This window comes from Ursus maritimus, unplaced genomic scaffold, assembly GCF_017311325.1.
Source record: "Ursus maritimus isolate PB19 unplaced genomic scaffold, ASM1731132v1 scaffold_22, whole genome shotgun sequence".
Taxonomy (NCBI): domain Eukaryota; kingdom Metazoa; phylum Chordata; class Mammalia; order Carnivora; family Ursidae; genus Ursus; species Ursus maritimus.
Window position 1 is genome coordinate 41,879,968 of NW_024424675.1, and position 23,229 is coordinate 41,903,196.

The following is a 23,229-nucleotide window of genomic DNA, read 5'->3' on the forward strand; positions in this document are numbered from 1 at the left end:
CACCTTTGAAATTTAGGAAGAAGTCTGGTCCGGTCAAACAGCTATTACGTTAGTAACGACTTTTCTTGTTTACAAATCCCTGACTCCTGGTTTCTATAAAAAGTCATATCATTGCCTATTTAAAAAGCCCATTTGCTTTTGAGCAGCATTCTAGCTCACATTGACATTGGCTCCTTGCCCTTCTGTGTCATTATTACAAATGCCATTTGGATGAAGCTGGACTAGGCAGCCTTTTGAGCTCTTCTTGTGTTCTTCAACTGTGAGCCAGTAAAAGCTGTAAATGCTGATTGCGGGTTGTGAATTTAAAAAAATGGATTTATTTTCCTCGTATAGTTTCTTTTTACCCATCCCACTTCAAAAATAAAAAAGCAGTCACTGCCCAAATATGCCATGCTACAGCGTTCTGTGCCAGGTCAGTAAACGCTTGAGGATAGCCCCAAACATGAAAAGTAATGGCATTGTTCTAAAGACATTTTTATAAATTATGTACTTTTTATAAACACAAAAACTCACTGTAATGAACACATTTTCCTATCTGGTCTGTAAAATAAACAAAACCTAGAAATTCAGCAAGAAGGAAATACCTTCTTGAATTTAAAATCAAGCTTTTCACTACTTTTACACGTTTTGGTTAAAGGGCACCCATCTGCCATAGTTTGTTGCATTTTTTCCTGTGTTACCGCTGCAGTGTGGGAAGGAGGTTTTGGAGGTTTTTTGGCTTGTCCTCTTTGGTTTTGTTTCTAGGCTTGTGATCAAAGTAGAAGATTCTGGTTTCATCATAGGAACGTTGTTAGCCCCACTTCACCAACAGATCACACCCCATGTAAACTCTGGCTCTGCCACAGGGAATTGGATCTTTTCAGTAGTTTGTAGTAATTAAATGAGGACAAGTCCCGTGTGTAATCCGCTGTCCTTCAGGGTAATCCCTGGGCTAAGTGTTTTCTCTCTCTCCTATGGAGACAGGCGTGTGAGCTGGGCTGTGTTCATCTGCCGCCTTTCTGCCTCTGATTCTGGCCTCACACCTGCCTGGTTACACCTTCTTTCCATCTCGGCTTTCCTCTGTGATGGAGAGGTCGGTGTGCTCTAGAATGCCACCTGCCGTGGGGACCGGGGTCACCGGCACTTGAGCTTCCTTGTCGTTGCTTCAACACAAGCTCGTGCAGGCAGGCAGGCAGGCAGGCCCGCCTCATAAGTGAAGCCTCTGGAGGCCCCGGCGCTGCCGTAGCTCTTGCTGTCGCTTTAACACAACAGCTAGTGGGTCCTGTGGAAATCCCCGCGGGCATCCCGTCTTCGGGGCTGGCCGCTCGTTCCTCTTTAAGTGGGGGTGTGTGCCATTTTCAGTTTTGCAAACATTTCCGAGCCTTGATTCTTGGTGACTTGTTGTGGTTTTGTCTATAATGTAAACTTGACTTTTGTTGCCATAATGAAAATGTAATTATTAAACAGGTGACTTTTCTACCACTGAACTAATTTCCAAAACATGTCAGTGGTATTTTTCAAGTGTGGGGAATACACAGCTCATTAAGAAGTGTGGTCTTACTGATTTTTGGACCCTTTTTTCCCTCCATAAAAACTATATTTTAAAAATGTATTTTACAGAACGGGGCGCCTGGGTGGCTCAGGCAGTTGAGCATCTGCCTTCGGCTCAGGTCATGATCCCGGGGTCCTGGGATCGAGCCCCGTGTCAGGCTTCCCTGCTCAGTGGGGAGTTTGCTTCTCCCTCTGCCCCCCCACCTTATGCACATGCACTCACTGTCCCTCTCTCTCTCTCTTTCTCAAATATATAAATAAAATCTTTTTTTAAAAATAAAGGTTTTAGAAAGACTGGCAGTTATCCTTGTATTTTATGGAGCAGATATGAAGTGCGTTTGACCAGACCAGACCCATTTTTACTATTCCAGTATCTTGTTTCCTCACGTGTTGCTGAGTCACACATCTTTCCTGAAACTATTATTTTGTGTGTGAGTGAGCGCATTCTAAGTCTCTTTTTATGTACTGTCAGTTACTGAAATTACCTTTCCTGGGCCTTATACACCCTGATAATCTTTTAGTCCCTCCATCACTGCAGCCTTTGGGAGGCGGAATCAGTGAATATGTTCAGTGTACAAATAGTTGCCAAACAAGGAGTAATGTTCTGAAGATCATAGATTCAGTCGACTGAAGACATACGACATCCAAGAGATGGTGGAGAGTCTCTTTCAGTAGAAATAATTACCGAAGTTGTGGTTAGGGATGGGGTTTAAGTTTTTTTCCTTTTTATAGCATTATAATCTATATAATAGCAGAAATGATTTTCAGTTAATAGTTGTCAAAATGGACTTGTTTTGCTTTTTATGTTTTTGCCCAAGCGTATGATACTATTGAAGAGTTGTTTCAAAACACATGACTCCCCTAATTATTAGACCAACTGAGTATGTTTTTCTTCTCTTCTTCTTTATCCAGCCACAGTGCCCCCCCTTCGCCACCCCCTGGCAAACCTTAACAGCCAGAAACAGAAGTTGGCAGCATGGGTTTGGCATCGTGTGTTACCACTAGAACACTTTCTTTAAAGGCAATGATTTTTAATTTGTTGGGATGGGATTCGTTATAAAGACTTTCCAGGGGAATTGACAACATCCTATATTCTGACTTTTTGCTGAATCTTTTATACTTTTTTTTTTTTACACAAAGGTAGTTTCTGTGTGTAAACAGATAATGAATGGGCATCTTTAAAGATGAACTTAAAATATTTTATTTTGCCATATGTTCTAGAATATTACTGTTTTAGAGCGTTAACATTAGCTTGCCCAGATGAAACAATTTAGTGTCCATTTTCTGGACTGAAGATGGGGTGTATGATGGTCCCGGCCCCATAGGAACACCGGGACAGGTGTTCAGGAGTGGGTGGATGTGAGTTTCCCTACTGAGCCTGGCCAGGGGAGGGACCCAGCTTGAGCAGGACTGGGGTGTTAGTGTCGATCCCCAAGACAGTGAATGTCAGTGCTCTCCATTTACTGTAGGTTTGTCCTAAAAAAGTCACTCCAGCCACAGCAATGAAAATTTGATGCCTCTTATTTTTGTGGTCTCTGGGCTCAGAACGATACCCACAGGTTAAAACATTTGGTTTTCTTGAACTCTTTCTGTTTATAATGTGAGACTAATTTTGAATTCAAGCACTGTCCAGCTGTCCAGCAAAACAGACGTCTTAGTCACAGCATGTATACATTTTTCAGCCAGTCCAGTATGAAGAGGAAAACTTCAGTGTGATATCCTACTCAAAACCACCACAACAAAAATAGCATGTGTGTGATTGGCACAAAGAGAGGACTGAGGACTTAGACGTGGCCTTGAGGCTGACTTGGTTATTATCTGTCGTGTGAGGAAGGAGCAGCTGGTGGCATTTTAAATTAAAAAATCTGGGGCGCCTGTGTGGCTCAGTCGTTAAGCGTCTGCCTTCGGCTCAGGGCGTGATCCCGGAGTTCTGGGATCGAGCCCCACGTCAGGCTCCTCCGCTGGAGGCCTGCTTCTCCCTCTCCCACTCCCCCTGCTTGTGTTCCCTCTCTCGCTGGCTGTCTCTATCTCTGTCAAATGAAAAAATAAAATCTTAAAAAAAAAAAAAATCTGATCTCGGGCTGCTGGGTGGCTCAGTCCGTTAAGTGTCTGCCTTTGGCTCAGGTCATGATCCCAGGGTCCTGGGATCAAGCCCTGCATCAGGCTCCTTGCTCATCGGGGAGCCTGCTTCTCCCTCTCCCCCTGCTTGTGCTCTCTCTCTCTCTCCGTCTGTCAAATAAATAAATAAAAATCTTAAAAAAAAAAATTCTAGTCTCAAACTTGAAAATATTCCCTTTTATTTTCTTTGGCTGAAACGAAAACCCGAAGGCTGGTTTTGAGAGAAAAAGATGCCTGCGACATCTGCATTAAAAAATATTGCTGGCTTTCCAATATTTGTGTTTTAAAACTATAAAGGAGGCAAAGAAAAACATTTTATTTTAATACGTGCACCTGCTCCGTCTCTGCCCCTCCCGACCTGGGCGTACTTAAGGAAGCACTTACCAGAAGCTGCTGCTCAGGTGCCGGGGGCGGAATGCTGGCCGAGGCCGTGCCAGCTGGGTTTTTCTCTCCCATCGGTTCCGTGGCTTCCGCTGAAATCACATGAATGGAGTTGTTTGGCCGGTTTTGTTACCCTTTCATCCCTGGAGGATTTTATTCTTGTTGGTCCTGACCCGTAGATTGAAAAATAGTGGCTTCTTCTCAGTATTTCTCCAGGACTAGATCACTGCCTTACAAAACGCAACAGGACGGCAGCCTGGCCCAGATGAAGGGCAGCAGAGTGGTCTGGTGTTCTGAAGCCTGGATAGGGTCCTGGCGGTCGTGGGGCAAAGTCTATAAATGCTTTTAAAAATCAGGGGCCAGATGTGGTTATCTGACCCTTTTTCATTAAAGGGATAAATAATAAAAGTCCTTTAAAAATCGTGTTTGCTTCCTGAATAGCATTCAGAACAATCCAAACGTTTCAGCATGGCTCTCCAGAGGGCCTGAGTTCAGGGACGCAGGGGAGCTGTGCCCGGCCTGGCGCTGCGGGGCTCTGCCAGGGGCGGGGCCAGGGCCCGTGGCTGAGCTGGCCTCGCTGCCCCACCGCCAGCAACTCTAACCTTCTGTTGTTCTCCGCGGCTGGATGCTTGTAATCTTCCCTTCTTTGCCTTCTCTGGCTTACAAGCTTCCCTCACTTGCTGCCTCTTCGGGTTTCCCACAGACCGATCTAAGAATCGTGGAGCCAAGAGACAGGAGTCACGCGCCGGGGAGACTTCTCCTCACGCAGGTGTCCAGGCACCTGAGCTTGGCATTTAGTCAGATGAGTGCAGTTTCGCTTCGCCTGCTCGCAGGTGGCTTGTGCCTGTGGCCCTTCTGCTGAACAGTTGTCGCTGTTGCCATAGAAAGGTTTCTTAATTGGGCAGATAAAGTCGAGTCTCTTGAAGCTCCCGGGGTTGCGGCATGGCTGTGTGTGGCATGTGTGCTTTTTTATAAAAACAGATTCGTGCCGCCTGTCAGTGGTGAGACCTTGTATGTTTGTAGGGAGATCTTCACGTGCCAGGAGTTGAGGTTTATCGGGCAAGAATCAGGAAAGGAAAGGCCGCTGGCCGCTGGTGAAGTCCTGCTGCAGCTGTGTCCCCTGTACCTTGAGTGCTTGTCAGAAAGGTCAGCCCGTGGGTGCTGGGTGCTCGTGAGCCGGGCCCTTCGTGGTAGCACGCCCCGAGGGGATAAGAATTGGTGCTGGATTTCACCTGGGACCTCACATCCTGAACCTGGAAGGAGGAAGATTCTCTAAGCCAAAAAGCAGTGGAAGAGATAGCTGAGAACGTAGAGTGGCCTGCATACAGCTTTATGCTTCCGTAGCTCAAAGGGAAATACAGAATAACACACGGGAGGAATTGCGATATTGACCAAAGGTCAATAGGCCTAATGTATCAGATTCTACAGAGTGGTTAAAGTAAAACTTTTTGAATGAAGATCCTAATAAATAGGGGCGCCTGGGGGGCTCAGTCGGTTAAGCATCTGCCTTCAGCTCAGGTCGTGATCTTGGGGTGCTGGGATTGAGCCCTGTGTGGGGCTCCGTGCTCAGCAAGGAATCTGCTTCTCCCTGTCCCTCCCCCTACTGCGCCCGCTCATGCTCGCTCTCACTTTCTCTCAAACAAATCTTAAAAAAAAAAAAAATCCTAATAAATAAAGTAGACCTACAGCATATACGCATGATGTGCGAGAGAGGCCGTAGGAATGCGGTGGGGCCTTTTGTTTCTTAAAGCCATAAAGGAGCTATCTTCTTTAACCTTTCCGATCACGTAAGTGTTTGTGTTTCTTCAAATTATTTGGTGTGATGGGCACTCTTACATGTGGTCGGGAGTGTGAAGTTCATACGACCTTTCAGGGGAACTGTTTGGATTTAAAATTTTATTCCCTTTCATCCTGGTTTGAAATATCTCTTCGGGCTGTCTTCATCCACGCATATGGCACTTACTTCCTGGTGCCCACTGTGAGCAGGACCCTGGGCTTAGCCCTGGGCCACCGCCGAGGCGGGTGACGACCAGTCCGTCCCTCTTGGAGCTTACAGTGTGACAGAGGAAAGCACCATTGTAAAAGCACACACAGGTACACGTTTATTTCCTGCGTGCCACGAAGTACTACGCGGGAAACAGGCAGGTCCCACCCGGGGTCTGAGATGCGTGCCGTTGGGTGTTCGTGCAGATAGTGTCTGCGAGAACAGAGCGTGCGAAACCGCTCTTCCATTTGTCTGTGATACAGGCCTACAGTAGAGCAGCATGTTACTGTGATTCTGCCCCTGTTCCCTCAGCACTTTCCTGCTGGCTTTTTTTCCTAATGCTTTAAAAAAAAAAAAAGCTAATATCCAGAGGTCATGGACATATAATTTGTAGTTTTTTTCTTTCAGCTTACCAAGCGCTTTCTACATTGTCAGAAACTCTGAAATAACTATCTGGCCTTCCTTTTTAAGAATGTATTGTGATTTCTTTAACCATTTCCCCCATTTTCGGGACATCTAAGTTATAAGTGATAAAAGGAAGCTAATTTAAAACAAATACATGATTTCAACTGTGCAGTAATCGTACACATAGAATAATACATTTGCCGGAAAATATGGGTGTTTTTCCCTTATGAACAGAGAGAGGTCCATCCGTTTGGGTCAGCTGTGTCTTTGCTGCAGCCCTGCCCTCACTGCCGAAAGTAACCCTCCCTCAACCCTTCAGTCCGTAGAGAAGAGCCCCAGCCTGGCAGCTGGCACTGTGCATGGGAATCTGCCTCCTGCACTGGCTTCACTTGCTCCCACGGGATGGGCTGCTCACCCAAGTTCCTAGGGTCTGGCAGAAGCTGCCAGGGTCAGGCACACACCAGGAGCATGACAGGGCCTGCCGCCAGTGGGAGGGTCATGTCCCCAGGCTCTAGGGGGCAGCCCCGCTCAGGTCGCAGCAGTTGAGTTCTTGAGAGTGTCGGTTTAGTGTTAATGTATCTTTTGAATTTGGGAGAGAAAGCAAGATGTCTCGATGTTTAGTGTGAGAGGTTCCCGACTTTTTATGGTTAGTGGCTAATTCAGCTTTCCAGGCACAACGCAGCACACCTGTAGGTAGAACGGGGTCCACAGTCCTATCTAGACAACTGAGCAGTCACATGTAGGGGAGAGAGGCTGCTGACGCTCCAGGAAAGGGGGTGCCGGGAACTGGTGGAAATCAGCCGCAGAAACCCCGAGCGGGGAAGGAGAGGGGGGCAGGCTAATGGAACAAATGGGGACTTCTTTCTGCCTCTTGGTTGTGTGCTCAGGAGGGTTATTGACGCCATCGCCCCAGCCCCGCTGGGCTGTATCCACCACCTGATTCTGTTCCTGCGGATCCCTTTTCATTCCCTGCCCAAGAAGGAGGTCCCCCAAGGGAAGGCTCTACCCAAATCTCCCACAGCGTGGGGCTTCCCAGGGGGCCTCCTCCTGCAGAGCCTGGAGGCCTCCCTGCAGTGATGGCGAAAAACAAGCTCCTTTTCCTCCAAGGCAGTTCCAGCTAGGTGCCGCAACAGCCCCCTTCTGTTGTTCATAGGACTTCTCTGTGGCCCTGATTGGGGAGGGGGGTCTCTTCCTTTGTGACATCTTACCAGATCCCTCCTAGGAAAGGAGGGGCCTTGGCCTGTGCGGTGGGTTTTGGAGGGGAGAACCACGGTAAATAACCGAGCTAAGGCAGCACCTGGGGGTCAGTGCGTGTCCACTGGCTCTCCTGTGTGTTGGGAAGTGCCGGGAAGAGCTTGGAAGCTTTTAAGAGCGCTTCAGCGTTTTGTGCTAAGAATGTGTTGTAGAAAAGAGCTTGTGGGAGCAGTAGGTCTGTGGCCGCTCCTGTCCCGGCCATGGTAGGCTTTCGAGGCCTCACTGGCGTCAGCACATCGTGCTCACGGCTCACATTTATCCCAGCAGGCTAGTAAGGCTGTGTGGCCGATGGTAAGGGACACAGACTGGGGAGGCGTCCGCAGGAATTCATGTGCTCTTCCTCCATGAAGGGACACAGAGGCCCACTTTCCCCAGCAAGACACATGCAGCCACGTGTGTGTGAGGTTTCACCCAGGGAAGCTAGTTAGAAATGCAGAGATGTGTCCTGGAGATGGTCTGTGTCAGGATAGGTCGCTGTCCTCCAGGAAAGTGCAGACCCGCAGCTGTAGCCCATAGTGGTTGACGGTTGGGTGCCCAGTCCTGTGCTGCGCTCCCTGCACCATCACCCTGAATTCCTGCCTCATCCGGACCGTGCTGGGAGTTCAGTTTACTGCCCATTTTTAACAGATGTGGTAACTGAGGTCGAGAATCCACGGGTGTGTCTGGGCCTTGGGACCCACAATAGGAGGAAGAACACAGAACAAAACAGATGCTGGCCCAGATCCTTCCTCAGCGGGGCGGGTCCCCAGGGGGGCCCTTGAAAATGCAGGATACGCCCCCCCAATCCGCCTCCCATGGGAATGACAGTGGGCAGCGGCCCAGGAGAGAGCTGAAGTGCAGCTCCGGCCTCCAGACAGGTCCTTCCGCTTTTCTGCTGGGATGGAGCCGGTTCCCCCAGTTGGCCATCTTCCTGGATGCTGGAGTGGGGGTTCTCAGAGCAGGGTTCCCCCCCCCCGGCAGCTGCGATGGAGCCGGGTTCCCCCAGTTGGCAATCTTCCTGAACGCTGGAGCAGGTGTTCTCAAAGCAGGGTTCCCCCCAGGCAGCATCTGCATCGCCTGAGAACAGGTGCGAAATGCAGGTGATGCCCCCACCACCCCGGAGCTCCCGAATCGGACACCAGCTGAGGGTCCCCTCGCTGCTGGAGACCCTGACGCCGGGTCACGCTGGAGAACGTCTGCTCCATTTGGGGGAAGCTCTGCAGGATTCTTCCCTTCCGGCCCAGGGCCCTCGGTGTGCAGAGGGCACAGCACAGGCTCTGGTGGAGCGCATCCTCCTAAGATGAACCAGCAGCGAGTGCGGAATAGATACTGGGGTCCTGGCCGCAGACTTCCCCTGAACGCCCCCCAGCTGCCAGCGGCTGTGCACGGAGCCCTTCTCCCGCACACCTGGAGGTTGGGGCCGCGGGCCCGGCCTGCATGGGAAGAAGCCCGATGCAGTTAGGAAATGATGGGCACCCTCCCGGTTCCCAGAGCCAGGCAGGCCCTTTCAGGGTTAGCCCTCGGGCCTGCCGCGCTGGCTCGAACACAGCACTTGCCAAAGCTGGGCTCACACTCAGAAGCCGGCTAAGCCAGGGTACAGGCGGGAAGCTCCCTAGGGTTCGCAGAGCAGTGGTTGGGCTCGAGGGGGACGTCTGGGGGGTAGCTGAGCTGCCCTCCACGTGGTGATGGAGTGGCTTCTGTGTTCTGCCCTCTGCAGTGTGGGGCTGCCTTCCAGGAGGACGACGTCATCGTGCTCAATGGCACCAAGGAGGACGTGGAAACGCTGAAGAGTCGGATGGAGGAGAGGCGGCTGAGGACGAAGCTGGGGAAGGTAACAGGGCCCTGGGGTCCACCCCTCCCCTCCCTGGAGTCTTCAGGTGCTGCCGGGCCAGTGGCGAACCCCCGAACTGCACGGCTGGGGGCGGCTTTCGGGCGTGCAGTGATTGAGGCGCTTTTTACAACCTCGAAGGGCCTGGGCTCTAGAAGGGTTCCAGTCAGGGCTCACTGTGGGGCACAGCGGTTCTGCCCTCCTCCACTCAGCTGCTTCATTCTGATGTGGGGCTGGTGACAGCACCTGCGTGGGGCGGGCGTGCTCAGGAGGGTCACCAAGATCGCGCCCGGATGCAGCCGGGGGAGGGGCAGCCGCCGCTGCGCTGACTTTAAGAGTATGCCCTGGGTGTATAAAGCTTGTACAGTCGAAGTGGAAAGCACATCTGGAGAGCCTCTGCTGCCCATGTCTGAATGTCCTGGGGGTCCCCTGGAGATCCGGGGGGCCCGGGAGCCTGCGATCCCCACCCATTGCTGAGGCACCTCAGGTAGCGAGGGGCTAAGCAGCCTTCCACGACTGGGAGCCGCACCCCGCCTTCCTGAGTCCCCCTAGCTGTGAGGGCTGCCTTGGCTCTCCGGAACAGAGGCCAGTGCCCGGACCCACGGCTGCGACCAAAGCTCTGCATGGATGCGGGACGGGAAGGCTTTGTTTTGTGGCCCTGGGTTTAGGATCCCATTAAGTGGGTTCATTGCCTCATGATTTGACATAATGACCAGGCTCAACAGTTTCTCAGCTAAGAAGTCATTCTGTGTGCCATCCATTCTGGATCCAGCAGCAAACTTTGTTTTTTCTTAAGTATTTACAGGTGATCGTTATGATCTTTTGTGAACAGCAAACTTTTCATTCTTTAAAAAAAATTAGGGGCGCCTGGCTGGCTCAGTCCATAGAGCACACGACTCTAGATCTCAGGGTTGCGAGTTCCCCACGTTGGGTATAGAGATTGTTAAAAAAAAATAATTTTAAAAAATAATTTTAAATTATAAAATTAAAAATAATAAAGAAGTGAGGTTCAGGGTAAATGTGGGAGAAATTTTGTGATCCCAACTAAGAGGAATGCTAGAAGTATTAGAAAATTCATTTGTGTCCTGAGGACTTAAAGTTGTGGGGGAAATAGCCTTCCTCTGTGTGGCATGTGTTTACCAGTAGTGTAGGGATTAAGATTTGTCAGTTATGTGTTTTTTAATCACCATAGAGGAAAGAGCAGGACCCTATCCCCCTGGAATAGAAGTGCACTCATTCTCCGTTGGTTTTCTAAAGGACTGATTTTGTTATTGTATGAGCAAAAAAGAAAAAAGCTTGAGATATTTTTGACAGTTATCAAAAAGGATCTGCTTGTTCTTCCTTGCTGTCATTGATCTAACTCCGTTTTTAAAAAGCACGAAGGGGGAAAAATGTGTTTCAGAGGAAGCTGCTGGTGTCCGTATGGTCATTAACGGTGCCACTGTGGTGAGTCGTCGCCAGGCCCAGAGTTCCTGCCGAGGTGTTCAAAGCCCAGTGGGGCCCACACACCCCTCTCCGCAAAATACTCACTGCAGCTTCTGGGAATGCCTCTTAGCTACTGCTACCAGGATACCAAAATATTTCCCAAATATGCTCTCAGCCGAAGACAGGACACGGCATTTCCTAACTTCTTACTGCTCTTGCTTTTTATAGCACCTCAGCTGTGCAGAAAAGGCTTGGAAATCCACAGTTGTCTCGTCCTCCTGGATCTGAGTGTGTGCCTTGCGTGTGTGAAACAAACAGGCAGGTTTTACCTTGTGTACAAGCATTGCAAGTCTCTCTGCGTGTCTGTGTTACAGGTTCAAGGCCAGTGCCTGGGGAAGGTCTGGTCCCCATATTTTCCAGTGACGGCGGCCTGCTGCAATAATTAGGCCGTGTGTCTTTAGCGCCACCTTTTGGATACGTAGGAAAGTGCGAGTTAAATTCTCGGAATAAACATCCTTCTGTCTGTGCTCTGACTGAATCCGTTCCAGCACAGCCGTGTGATTTTAGAATGGTTAATTTCATTTCTTACATTTTTGCTGACCAATGTGTTATGAGTGACAGAACTCTAGTGCCTAAAAACCTAACAGGAGTAATCCAGAGTTTTGGAGAATTCTCTAAAGTGTCCTTTAGCCTAGTGTCAAGTTCTTTTTTTTTTTTTTTAAGTTTATTTTTTCTTAGTAAACTCTACCCCCAGCGTGGGGCTCGAACCCATGACCCCATGATCAAGAGTTGCACTCTCTTCAACTGAGCCAGCCAGGCGTCCCTAGCCTCAAGTCTGAGAGCAGTTTGACAGCTCTGAGCAGAGTGACTGGAGTGGGTTAGAGTCGGTACATTCTTGTGCTGGCTGGACTTCAGGTGTCCATCTAGACTTCATTACGTGCTGAACTGCTCTTTGTACACCAGTCATCGGTAACATGGTTATCACGGAAATCTGGCGTCTTCATTTAAGATTTCTGTGAATGTGGTTTTTGGAATATAAATAGAGAACCAGGCGGATCTCTCCGGCTATATTCCTGAGTGGGCAGAAGCGCGTACCTGGAAACACATGCCAAGGGTCGGGGTTTAGCACCTGCTTGGATGGACTGCAGCAGCCTGTCGGCGGGGCCCCGGACGGCGGCAGCCACACTCACACCGGAATAGAGTGCAAGCACATCTCCGGTTTGCTCTTTCTTTTTACAGAAAGCCAAGAAACCCAAGGCGCCAGAGTCTGTCTCAAAGCCAGGTGTCAGTGAAGGTAAGACACTAAAAGAGGTCCTTATTTTAGCAAAAATAAGGCTGTGGAGCTGTTTCTTTCAAAAGTTCATGCTTTATCGCTTTGTTTTTGTTTGACTTACCTTTTTTTTTTTTTTTAACAGAATCTCCAGGGCCATCAAAAATTAAGACAGGGAAGCCTGAGGAAACCAACCTTGATTCTAAAGAGAAGAAAGCCAGCTCAGCTCCCAAAAGTGCGGGTGGGTCCTACTGAGACCACGGGGAGCTGTTCAGAGGGCTGCTAAACCAGGTGGTGATGTCACAGCTCTACTGGAGTGAATTCGAGTGAATTCGAAAGCTCGAGCTCATAAGTCATGTTTCTCAGTAGTTCATTGAGCTCTCGGAGGCCAAGAAACAGTCACTCTAGCCCAAAGCTGGGTTGAAGGAGTCTGGGCATAGATGCTAATTGTTTTTTTGTTGAGGGTGCGTTTGGTGCCAAGCTACCGAGGCTGCACAGGGAGCTGGACTCACACTTACCGCGGAGACTCGTTAGCGGCCTGAGGCTCGGGGCGGTGGGCGGGAATGTTCTCTATGCCGTTAAGGCTGGGGTTCTGTGTGCACCACATGTGGCACTCGGAGCCAGCCTTCCCTTTTCCCGCCTCTTGGCCAAGTGTCAGAGGGCTGTTTGACACATAGCCCAGAGCTCAGTGCGTTTCTCCTCGCTGCCTTCAGCTCAAAGAAAATACTTACTTCACAAAAAGGAAACACAGGTTTATTATTAGATAAAAGGAGATGTAATCTTATGAGTGGCACCCACAATGCTTAATGGATTCCAGTCCCCACCCTACACGGAGTTGCCACCTGGCCTGGGGTAGGTGACCCGGCCTCCTGGTACTTCTGCTCTTGCTCCTGTGAGACAGGCTGATAGCAGCCCTCATGAGGACGATCTGATCCACAGCGTTCGCGGGGCTGGGCCCAGAGTGGAGAATATAGCAACCAGTTATTGGTGTGGGTTTCGATGATAGACGTTAATGAGTAGCTTCGTCTGTTTTTAGGAGTTGGCCGTTGAGATGATGTACTTTGACATTTATCCCAAGAAAGGAAGAGGAAAATTCCTGAGATTAACGGACTTTTGTTCCTTTTTAAGAATGTGATATTTGGAGTGATCTGTAGGCCCAACCTTAAAGTACTTGGCTTTTCGTTCTTCCAGCAGCAAATGGGAGCTCTTCTGGAAAAGTCGGGAAGCCTCTGTGTGGAGCCACAAAGAGGTCCATTGCCAACAGCGAAGAATCGGAAGCTTACAAGTCCCTTTTCACGACTCATAGCTCCGCCAAGCGCTCCAAGGAGGAGTCAGCCCACTGGGTCACCCACACGTCCTACTGCTTCTGAAGCCCGAGCTGCGCTGCTCGCGACGCAGGCGGTGTGGGCGTTACTGGGCCCCGTCCTCTGCTAGCTCTCCGTTTGCGCTGAGTTATAAAGCTGTGCTCCCAAACCCCGGAGATGGCGTGGTCGCTCTTGCTTGTGAGGTGTGCGGGTTCCCACTGTGACGTGCTGGGCCCTGCCCGCCCCCTCCCACAGGCTCATCCCCACCTCACGGCTCAGTAAGATGCATTGGCTGCACTTTCTATGCCCGAAATAAAGACTCCAGATTCCCTGGGGTGTGCGGTTGGCCCATTTTGCCTAAAATTTTCATGATTTTGCTGCCAACAGTGAAACAGGCCAGGCGAAACTGTACTTTAGAAAGTGAGCTTTAAATGCACTGTGCCCGTGCGTCTGTCTGTCTGCGGGCCCTGCCCCGCCCCCAGCAGAGCCGTGGCCTCGCCAGTCGAGTATTTAGGGAGCTTCCTTTATCACTTTCAAGATGAAAGCCTTTTTGTTGGGCACCTGAGGGTTTGATAGAAAAATAAAGCAAGTCTGCCTTTTCTCTCATCTGTCTGTATTTTTCTCTCTTCCGTAATGTTTTAGTAAGAAAATGACAGCTTCTCTACTGATGGTGATCAGAGCGTTTCCATGTTATGCGTTCCCTTTTCTCTCAGATGAAGGGAATTCTCTGTGAAATTGGTGTCTGTTACCTGTCCGTAGCGTATGCTGATGTCAGACATTGAAATGTCCCCTGGGACGGCGAATTAAGAGCCGGGGATACCCCACGTCAGCACGGCTTTCTAGAGCCGGTGGTGTGTGGACGGGACTGGCTGGTTTCCATCAACACGTAAGAGAAGGAGCCCGGGAGGAGGGCCAGAGGCCTGGGTGGGAGGACCATATCCCCATGTCCCCTGTGTCCGAGCAGTGGGAAGCTCGGCCCCAAGGCGTCTCTGTTATGAATAGAAAAGCATTTTAATTAGAATTTTATGCACGTCAGTAAATTTTTGTTGTGGACTTTTCCAGAACAAACCTGAATTGCCCATTTTCTTTTCCTGACCCATTTCCTATACAGCCCGCTTAAACCATTTCCTAGGTTGCATTTTTTTACGTTTCAGCCATTATTCTGCCAACTTCAGTTTCCCTAATTGTAGCCTTTATTTTATTCTGCGGGGATTCTTTTGACTGTCTCCAGTTTTTCCCCGTGACCCAGTCACAGTGTCCCTAGCATCAAAACTTGAGCAGCTCAGCCCGCCTGCTTCCCCTCAAGGTCCCCTCCAAGCTCGGCATGTCACCCCCTCCCCGCCCTTGCACCCCCGGCAGCCAGGCCAGCGCCTCAGCCTCTCACCCCACCTCTGGCCTGCCCGCGCCTTCCCCCCGAGAGCCCCGCAGCCCCCGGAGGGGAGCTTGCTGTGGAGATGCCCTCCAGCCTTTCGTGTCTAGCAAGGCATCGAGTCCTCAGAGGTCCGAGGGGCGACACTTGTCCTTCCGGTGGCGGACAGTGTTTGCCCGGGGCCCCCCCGGGCCTGGTTGGATGCCCGGGACACGGGAGAAGCAGCGCAGGGCAGTGATGGCTCCGAGCTGCTGCTGTGTTGAGGGCCCCCCTGAAGAGCTGAGCCCTTGATGGGCTTCGTCTCCTGGGGCTCACGGACCCACAGAAGGGCTGGCGAGCACCTCCCTCCTTGCGGCACTGCGCACGCGGTCACAGCTCGTGTCAGGTCAGAGCCGAGCCGTCTCCCGCAGCCACCTGCCAGGTGGGTAAGTCAGGGGAAGCTGAGCCAGGCTTCCCCCGGGCGGGTGTGGGCCAGAGAAGGCGGAGCGCCCGCGGGCTCCTGCCGCCTCTGCCCGCCCCGCAGGGCCTGAGCCGGGCTGCGAGCTGGGAGGCACACGGGAGGGCCTGCGCTCCCACACGCGGGCTGTTCACGGTCTTTCATTTCCAAGAAATAAAACTGAGAAGATTGCCGCTCAACACCGTGAACCCGTTCTTGCCTTTTGACCCAGAGAGCGTCTTGGCGCAAAGATCTTTCTGCTTCTTACCTGCTTTTCCACTTGCCCTCCTTTTGTTGAAAAGTGCTTTAGACTTTTGAACACAATATAAACCAAAACAGTGGGATTCCTATCATGAAATCTACGTCAACATTAACAACTAAGAACAATCAGGTGGGACGAAATTTCCCGAGCGTTCCCGTTGCGCGGGGTCATCTGGACGTGAAGTCTGTGCCCCTCACTGCATCGCACCCCTTGCGTGGGGTCATCTGGACGTGAAGTCTGTGCCCCTCACTGCATCGCACCCCTTGCGTGGGGTCATCTGGATGTGAAGTCTGTGCCCCTCACTGCATCGCACCCCTTGCGCGGGGTCATCTGGACGTGAAGTCTGTGCCCCTCACTGCATCGCACCATGACCACCTCATTTTAGAGCACTACGGGGGGGGGGGTGACTTAAAATACAGGGTACGCTCAGACTCGGGGCCACCCCAAAATGCTCTGTAGCCGTAGCTCGGCAACAGGGCCGACTCTCCCACAAGAGCCACGTGAGTCTCCACAAGAGTCTCCGTTCCAAGGATGAGCCCCCAAGGGTCACGGGGCACCCCCTCTAGCACGTGGGAGAGATACCGGCCAGCTGCTTCCCGAAGGAGCAGCTACGAAGGAGCCCCTCGTGAGGAACGGATGTACTTAACCGCCCACTTTTCTAATCAGCCCTTTGGATTTGCGCCCCTGCAAGCCCTGCTCGGACCACCTCCTGCAGGAAGGCTTCCGCCTTACCATGAGCTGTGCGCGTGGAGGAGTTGCTTTCCCCTGTGGTTTCAAGCAGTCCTACGAAACTTCTTGCTCAATGCCCAGAGCTCAACACAGTTCGAGGCACAGGGAGGGCCCCCAGTGGATCCTTGATGATAGCAGAACATTTCATTCCTAGGGACAGACTCTGTGAATCAGATGACACGGGGGAACCAGGTATAAGCCGCTTTGTGTTCCGAGATTCTTTCAGTTTGGTGTCATTTTTAAAACTGATGGTTCCACACACACTGGCCAGTGAGCCCTGGCTTTACTCCCGGCTTTGGCTTCGGTTGTCCTACAGGCTGGGTCCTTCCCCCGTCAGGGTCTTCACACTTGCAGATGTCAGCAGCCCCCGTTTTACCCAGCCACCTCCTCATCACCCCTCAAACTACCCGAATGTCTTTTTCGGGAAAGCCTCCCTACATAACCTAACCTAGGGTCGTCCCCTTGTTCTACTCTCTTACTCTGTTCTTATCACAATTTTAATGAAGTAATTTATACCCTTAACGCAGGCACTGCACACTCAGGGACGATCAGTGAGTGGAGGTGGGAGGCAAGAGGGAGTGGTGGGGACTGAGGAGAGCACGGCCACCCAGAGGGCCTATTTGACTCCAGCAGAGAACAGCCCGGTGTGATCAGATCATCCCTATTTTCAAAGGATCCAAAAATCTTGGTTTTAAAAGTTGAGTCCCTCCCAGCATCTAAATACTGGCAAGTAATCCTGTTTAGGAAAAACGTGGGCCAAGCCAAACACACCAGTGGCTCCGATCTGTGGCCTCTGGTTTCCTCTGTCTCGCACTCGGCTCTCCGTCCCGCAGGGGCATGTGTGGGTCCGCCCTGCTCACCATCATGTCTGGATTCAACAGGCAAGAAACAGAAAGAGGTGATGGCCTCTCCCGGTAGAGCCCGGGGGTCAGAAAGAATGTCCTGGCAGGGAGCTGGCGTCCCACAGGCCTATCCTCCCGCTCTTCCTGCCCACTGGACATTTCTCCACCTCCCTTTAAGCCTTGCTCCCGGGCGACCACCCTCTGGCCGGAAGTCATCACAGTGGGCTCTGTGACATCACCAACGGCCCGGCCCCAGGTACCCAGTCTCCAGGTGAGCAGGCAAACAGACCCACCATGAGCAACTTCGTCCCCCATCTCTGCTCACCATGCGGACGCTGACATGGTTCTTGTTCTTGCCTCTGTGCCTCTCCTGCGGCTACGCCTTTATGTTTTCTCCTCTGAGAGAGAAGGTCAAAGAACCCCAGGGGAAGGTGCCTTGCGGAGGGCACTTTCGGATCAGGCAGAATCTCCCAGAGCATGCCCAAGGCTGGCTTGGGAGCAAATGGCTCTGGCTTCTTTTTGTTGTTGTACTGTACGTGATACTGAAGTTTCGAGGAGATAGTGAGAAGAGTAAGGTAAGGACGGCTCCCTTTCTTACCCGCCCTGATTCCGTCTCAGACGTGCCAGGCTCTCAGGACGGTGTTCTCGTCCTGAGAGGCGGGGCCGTTCAGTAGAACGAAGTACATGTGAGGCACCTACCTCGTGGTCCCGGGACACACGGGCACATTCATTTCCTGACCTGTCCTCTGGGAAGACGACGGTCCCCAGACCCTCAGGGGTCGGGGCTAAGGGTTGAAGATGACCTTCCGTTGATTGGCTGAATAAAAGCTTGGCTTGATATTTATCCTATTAAATGGGGTTTTTTTTTTTTTCTTTTCTTTTCTTTTCTTTTCTTTTCTTTTCTTTTCTTTTCTTTTCTTTTCTTTTCTTTTTTCTTTTCTTTTCTTTTCTTTTTTATTTATTCGACAAAGATAGAGACGGCCAGCGAGAGAGGGAACACAAGCAGGGGGAGTGGGAGAGGAAGAAGCAGGCTCCTAGCGGAGGAGCCTGATGTGGGGCTCGATCCCATAACACCGGGATCACGCCCTGAGCCAAAGGCAGACGCTTAACCGCTGTGCCACCCAGGCGCCCCTAAATGGGGTTTTTTCTAATGAAGGAGAGATTCGAGAACTTGGTGTGTCTCAGGTCAAAATTATTCACAGAGACAGATTCACTACCCCTGATTCTTAATTTCCCTAGAAAAAAATTCTTTATTTCTTGTTGTTTCATTGTTGTTGTTGTTGAAATTCATTATTTCTTACAAGTCGCTGGACCGAATGGAAATGATTATCGTTATCCCAGGTAAGGGAAAAGACCTGTTCTGAAGGGATAAAGGTGTAAAGAAGTAACAACTCCTCCCTGAAGTGCCTGAACAAGTCTCAGACGGGGAAAGGGAGAGAAATACGGCATGTTCTCTGCTATCCAGCCCCAACACTTCATGACACTGTGTCCAAACTGATAGAGCAGGGGTGGGCAAACCTTTTCTGGAAAGGACCAGATAGTAGCCACTTTCAGCTTTGCAACACATACAGTCTCTGTTGCAACGACTCAACTCTGCCGTTTTAGCTTGAAAGCAGCCTTATGTAATGTGCAAATAAACGAGCAAGGCTGTGTTCCAATAAAACTTTATTTACAAAAACAACTGGTGGGCCAGACCGGGCCCTAGTTTGCCAATCCCTGGACTAGAGTGCAATGCTAGAAACATCTTTTCTTAGGGGAGCCTGACTCTCTTGGAACTGTGTCAAAACCAGTAAAGGCAACAATATTATTCACCCTGACTGTCTTTCTTGACAGGAGCAGAATCCTTCCGCCCTTCGAGGCTGTTCATTTCGCTCTCCACTAAAGAAAAACCAAAATGCTTCCCCCAACAAAGACTATGCGTTCAATACCTTAACCCAACTGGAGATGGACCTTGTGAAATTCCTGTCCAAGGTGCGGAATCTGAAAGTCGTCATGGCAACCAGCAGTAACCTCAAGCTTCAGAACTTGGAGGTACCTGCAGACCCACACAATAATATTACCATCTATGAAATATGGGGCGAAGAAGACTCTGAATGAATGGATTTGAGTGTCAGAGTAGGAGAGACAAAGTTGAGTGTTGACAAACCATATGCAAACCAATAAAACTATTCTGAAGAAAAAGAATTCTCGAAGTTGACACCTTTTTTTTTCTTCCTCTTTTTTTTAATCTGGAAGGAAAAATAAATGTGAGGCCAGTAACCACAGCAGATACTCCTTTGTTTTTGCCTTCCTCACCTCCCCTAGAGCAGTCAGTGGTGAGAAGAGCACAGAGAGCAACGTAGTAGGGGAGGTGGCCTTCTCGGCTCTGGCACCCAGGCCCCCGGAGGACGATTAGGCTTAGGAAATTTGGGATAAGATCCGGATACCATATTCATAGTAGTTATCTTTGTGGTAGCTATTTGTGCAAAAGATGGAGCCAATTTTTATCTTTATAATTTATTTCAAAGGCCAACTTTAATTATAGGTTTAAAAGAAAATGATTGAATTAAGAGGGTGTGTGCACATGTGCGAATGTCAGGGAATGGTGGATTCTAGAAACATTTGATTCTCTTCCCACCAGAAAAGTCTTTTTATTCATTCTGTCTCATGGTTGACATGTATTGACTTCTTCTTCTACCAAACATGTAGTTGGATTAAGAAATAGAGAATCGGGGGCGCCTGGGTAGCGCAGTCGTTAAAGCGTCTGCCTTCAGCTCAGGGCGTGATCCTGGCGTTATGGGATCGAGTCCCACATCGGGCTCCTCCGCTATGAGCCTGCTTCTTCCTCTCCCACTCCCCCTACTGTGTTCCCTCTCTCGCTGGCTGTCTCTCTGTCACATAAATAAATAAAATCTTTAAAAAAAAAAAAAAGAAAAGAAATAGAGAATCGATCTGTATTTTCAATGGGATTTGGATACAGGTGAGCTAACCAGGGCTTCGCAAAGTAGTTGGTATGAATATTTATAATACTTATTAAAAATAGGGACATTTTGGCATGTTAGTGTGGCTGATGGGAACTACACATACCCGAGGCTGTTAAATTAGCTTTCCTGACCCCCAATTGAGGTCAGCAGGCAGTTCTCCAGACACAGAAGTGCAGGCCTGGGGAAGAAGCGAGTGGGGAAGACAATGGAAGGTCCCTATTTCTACTTCAGTCCAAATTAATGTGTGCCTGGCAGAGGAGTTCTGAATCTCCATCCATGAATCCCCACTATTTGGGCAAAGTCTTCCAGGCTCTGTCCTGGGTGTGTGGGAGTCAGACCTCAGACCAAAGCCACCTGCCCGTCTCTTCCCATCTTGTCACTCCTGAACACTTGACTCTTTGTCTTGGCTCAACAGGGTGGGAAAAAATGGAAGGAGCGGAGTTGTGCTTTCAGTATTCTGAGAAGTTCAAGCAAATGGGACTATACGAACTGTTTTCACAGCACACTCTGAGGACGTTCCGAGAGGCGAAAAATATTTCGGGTGTAACCTGTGATCTCAGCATGGCCCAGATTTTAGATGAATGGAGATCATCTAAAAGGCCAGGGGTCAACAAACCATGGCTCATGGGCCAAATCCAGCCTGCTGCCCGTTTTGACACCACCCACAAGCTAATCATGGTTTTTATAATTTTAAATGGTTGAGAAAAGAGGAGTAATATTTCATGACACGAAAGTTACATGAAACTCAAACTTTGGCGTCCTTAACCTTCACTGGCACGAGGCCACGCGCGTTCACTTCCATGTTGCCTGTGGCTGCTTCTGTGCTCACGGGCAGGAGTGAGTTACTGCAACACAAACCCTACGGCCCACAGAGCTGGACCTATTTACCGACGGGCCCTTTACAGGAAGGTTGCCAACCCCTAGTTTATGCTAATCTTACATGTTAACAACCAGGGAGAGTGTTCAAGAAACGCAGATCTGTTCAGCTGGAAACTTCACAAACCTCCCACATTTGTCTGCTAGGCTAACATGTAATTTTATAAGTCACACCTTTTGTAGTTCTGTCCAGGTCATGAGCAATGGAAGATGGGGACAGTAAGAAAAGGCAAAACCTCACAATTCCTTAGAGCAGTTGACCAAGGATGTACGTTAGAACAGAAGCTGCTGTGCATCTGGATGTAGCAATTTCTAGAAAATAGTGTCCCAGAGTCTTTGCCTAGCCTCACACAGAGCTTTGCAGACCACAGTTTGGCCTAGACAACAGTGTTTTCTGAACTCAGTCAATTTCATGCAATATTTTCATGCAAAACGTGTTCGAATTGGGGTCTAGAGCTTCAGAACGTACTGAACTCTGCCGTTCTAACATAAACTCAGTTCCTCTGTGGTTTCAGAAGAGCAGTTGACAGGCCACCAGTAACCGCGAGCTCCCTGTGGTCACCTGGGGCGGGGGGGGGCACTCACAGTGGTTGCTCCCTTGAGGCCGGCAGGAGGGGTAAAGACCCCAGTCTCACAGGTTGTAAGGTGATCGCAGGAGTGACAGCTGTCACACCAGCTACCGGTTAGAAACAAGTCCCTCCAGGGGCAGGCGGGGGTTACACCCAGTGTGAGCGCCAGGTCTGGGGCCCCCGCCAGACCCCGCTGCAGAGAGGGAGGCCGCTCTGGCGAGAATCGACAAGGACTAATGAAGAAGTGGGAGGACCGTCGGTGCCCTGCTTGGCATGGTCATCTGCAAGGCCTTTCTCCTGGATCTGGGCACAGGTGGGGAACAGAACCCTGGGGGTCCCCGGGGGGGCATGCAGCCCTGTGGAGTCAATCTTTCTCTTGAACGATGTGACGGAGCGGTCACTCCCCTGTTCGCACCGTGTCCTGTGAGGCTCCGTCCTAGCCCAGACACCCTCCCCGTGGTCTCTCGGTCACACCACAGTGACGACGTGGGTTCTAGCAACAACCTGTGGCCAGGAAGAGACCCCCTGAGTCGGGTGAGACCACAGCCCCAGCTAACACTTGGATTTCAGCCTGGTGAGGCCCTGAGTAGGGGAGCCCACTCCCCAGACTCATGCTCCCGACCCACAGAAACTGTAAACGCATGGGGCTTTAAGCCACTAAGTTTGTGGTAACTTATGACACAGAAAAAGAAAAAAGTAACGCTGCTCACGGATACACACAAACATGCCAGATCTCTCCACCTGCTGCTTCTGATGCCTGGGACGACGCGTCCACCTTCCCTCTGACCCGGGCATAGGCCTCTGGATCCGAGAAGTGGGACCAGAAGAATATCGACAAACGATCAAGAATGGGACTATCTGGGGCGCCTGGGTGGCTCAGTGACCTTCCGCTCAGGTCATGATCCCCGGGTCCTGGGATCAAGCCCCCCAGTGGGCTCCCTGCTCAGCGGGGAGCCTGCTTCTCCTTCTCCCTCTGCCACTTTCTCATTCACTCTCTCACATAAATAAAATCTTTAAAAAAAAAAAAAAAGTGGGGGGATATCTTGTTCCTTAAAACCAGAGGTTACAAACTGTTGGCTTAGGGAGCAAAGCTCTCCCTACCCCTGCCACATTTACCTGGCCCACAGTCCTTTTTTAACTTTTTATTTTGAAGGGATAGATTGACAAGAAGTTGGAAAGGTGGAACAGAGAATCGCCCTGTGCCCTTCACCGGGTCTCCCCAGTGGTGGGTCTGGCGTAACCGTGCTACGAAATCCAAAGCAGGGACCTGAGGCTGCAACGGTGTGTGTGGAGGGTTCTGTGCCATTTCACCCCACGTGAAGACCGGCGCAATCGCCCCACAACCAAGAGACGGGTCTGTGCCGGCTCGGGAGACCTCCACCTGCTGCCCCTCGCCACGCACCAGACCCGCCCCATCACCCAGCCCGGCCACCGCGAATCTGCTCCCATCTCGAAGACGTCATTGTTTGGACGATGTCACGTGAGTGAGGAGTCGCCCTGCGTATGTGACCTTTGAGGCTGGCTTTTCCAGCCTGCATCACGCCCTGCGTTGCCTGCGGCCGGTTCTCTGCACGAACTCTCCACGCACATGTCGCCGTCCACCTGCTGAGGGACATTTTGGTCATTTGCAGGTTTGGGCTCTTACGAATGGATCTGCTACGGAGAATCTCGTCCAGGTTTTGGTGTGGACGTGCATTTTCATTTG

General features: G+C 50.6%; 2 protein-coding genes across 4 annotated transcripts in view; both read left to right on the plus strand.

Moving 5' to 3' along the window:
• RTF2 (replication termination factor 2) overlaps window positions 1-14,084 on the plus strand; it is a 39,883-nt gene extending 25,799 nt beyond the window's left edge. Inside the window, exons 6-9 of one of the 3 annotated variants that reach the window (XM_008699479.2) lie at window positions 9,369-9,482; window positions 12,144-12,198; window positions 12,320-12,415; window positions 13,369-14,084. In XM_008699479.2, coding sequence (XP_008697701.1) covers window positions 9,369-9,482; window positions 12,144-12,198; window positions 12,320-12,415; window positions 13,369-13,544 — 441 coding nt within the window. In that variant the 3' untranslated portion in view covers window positions 13,545-14,084. Of the gene's footprint in view, window positions 1-9,368; window positions 9,483-12,143; window positions 12,199-12,319; window positions 12,466-13,365 lie in introns of all 3 variants that reach the window. The other 2 variants (XM_040638495.1, XM_008699478.2) reach the window with 2 other exon arrangements.
• Window positions 14,085-15,964: 1,880 nt separating this feature from the next.
• On the plus strand, window positions 15,965-19,896 carry LOC103670951 (protein FAM209B). The gene is made up of 2 exons (XM_008699476.2): window positions 15,965-17,691; window positions 18,950-19,896. The coding sequence occupies exons 1-2, from the start codon at window positions 17,443-17,445 to the stop codon at window positions 19,211-19,213; spliced, it is 513 nt and encodes a 170-aa protein (XP_008697698.1). The 5' UTR covers window positions 15,965-17,442; the 3' UTR covers window positions 19,214-19,896.
• The last annotated feature ends 3,333 nt before the right edge of the window (window positions 19,897-23,229 follow it).

Coding starts and splice junctions, on each gene's coding strand:
- LOC103670951 (XM_008699476.2), top strand. CDS start 17,443: ATGCGGACGCTGACATGGTTCTTGTTCTTGCCTCTGTGCCTCTCCTGC. Junction 17,692..18,949: donor GAGATAGTGAGAAGAGTAAG/GTAAGGACGGCT, acceptor CTTTCTTGACAG/GAGCAGAATCCTTCCGCCCT.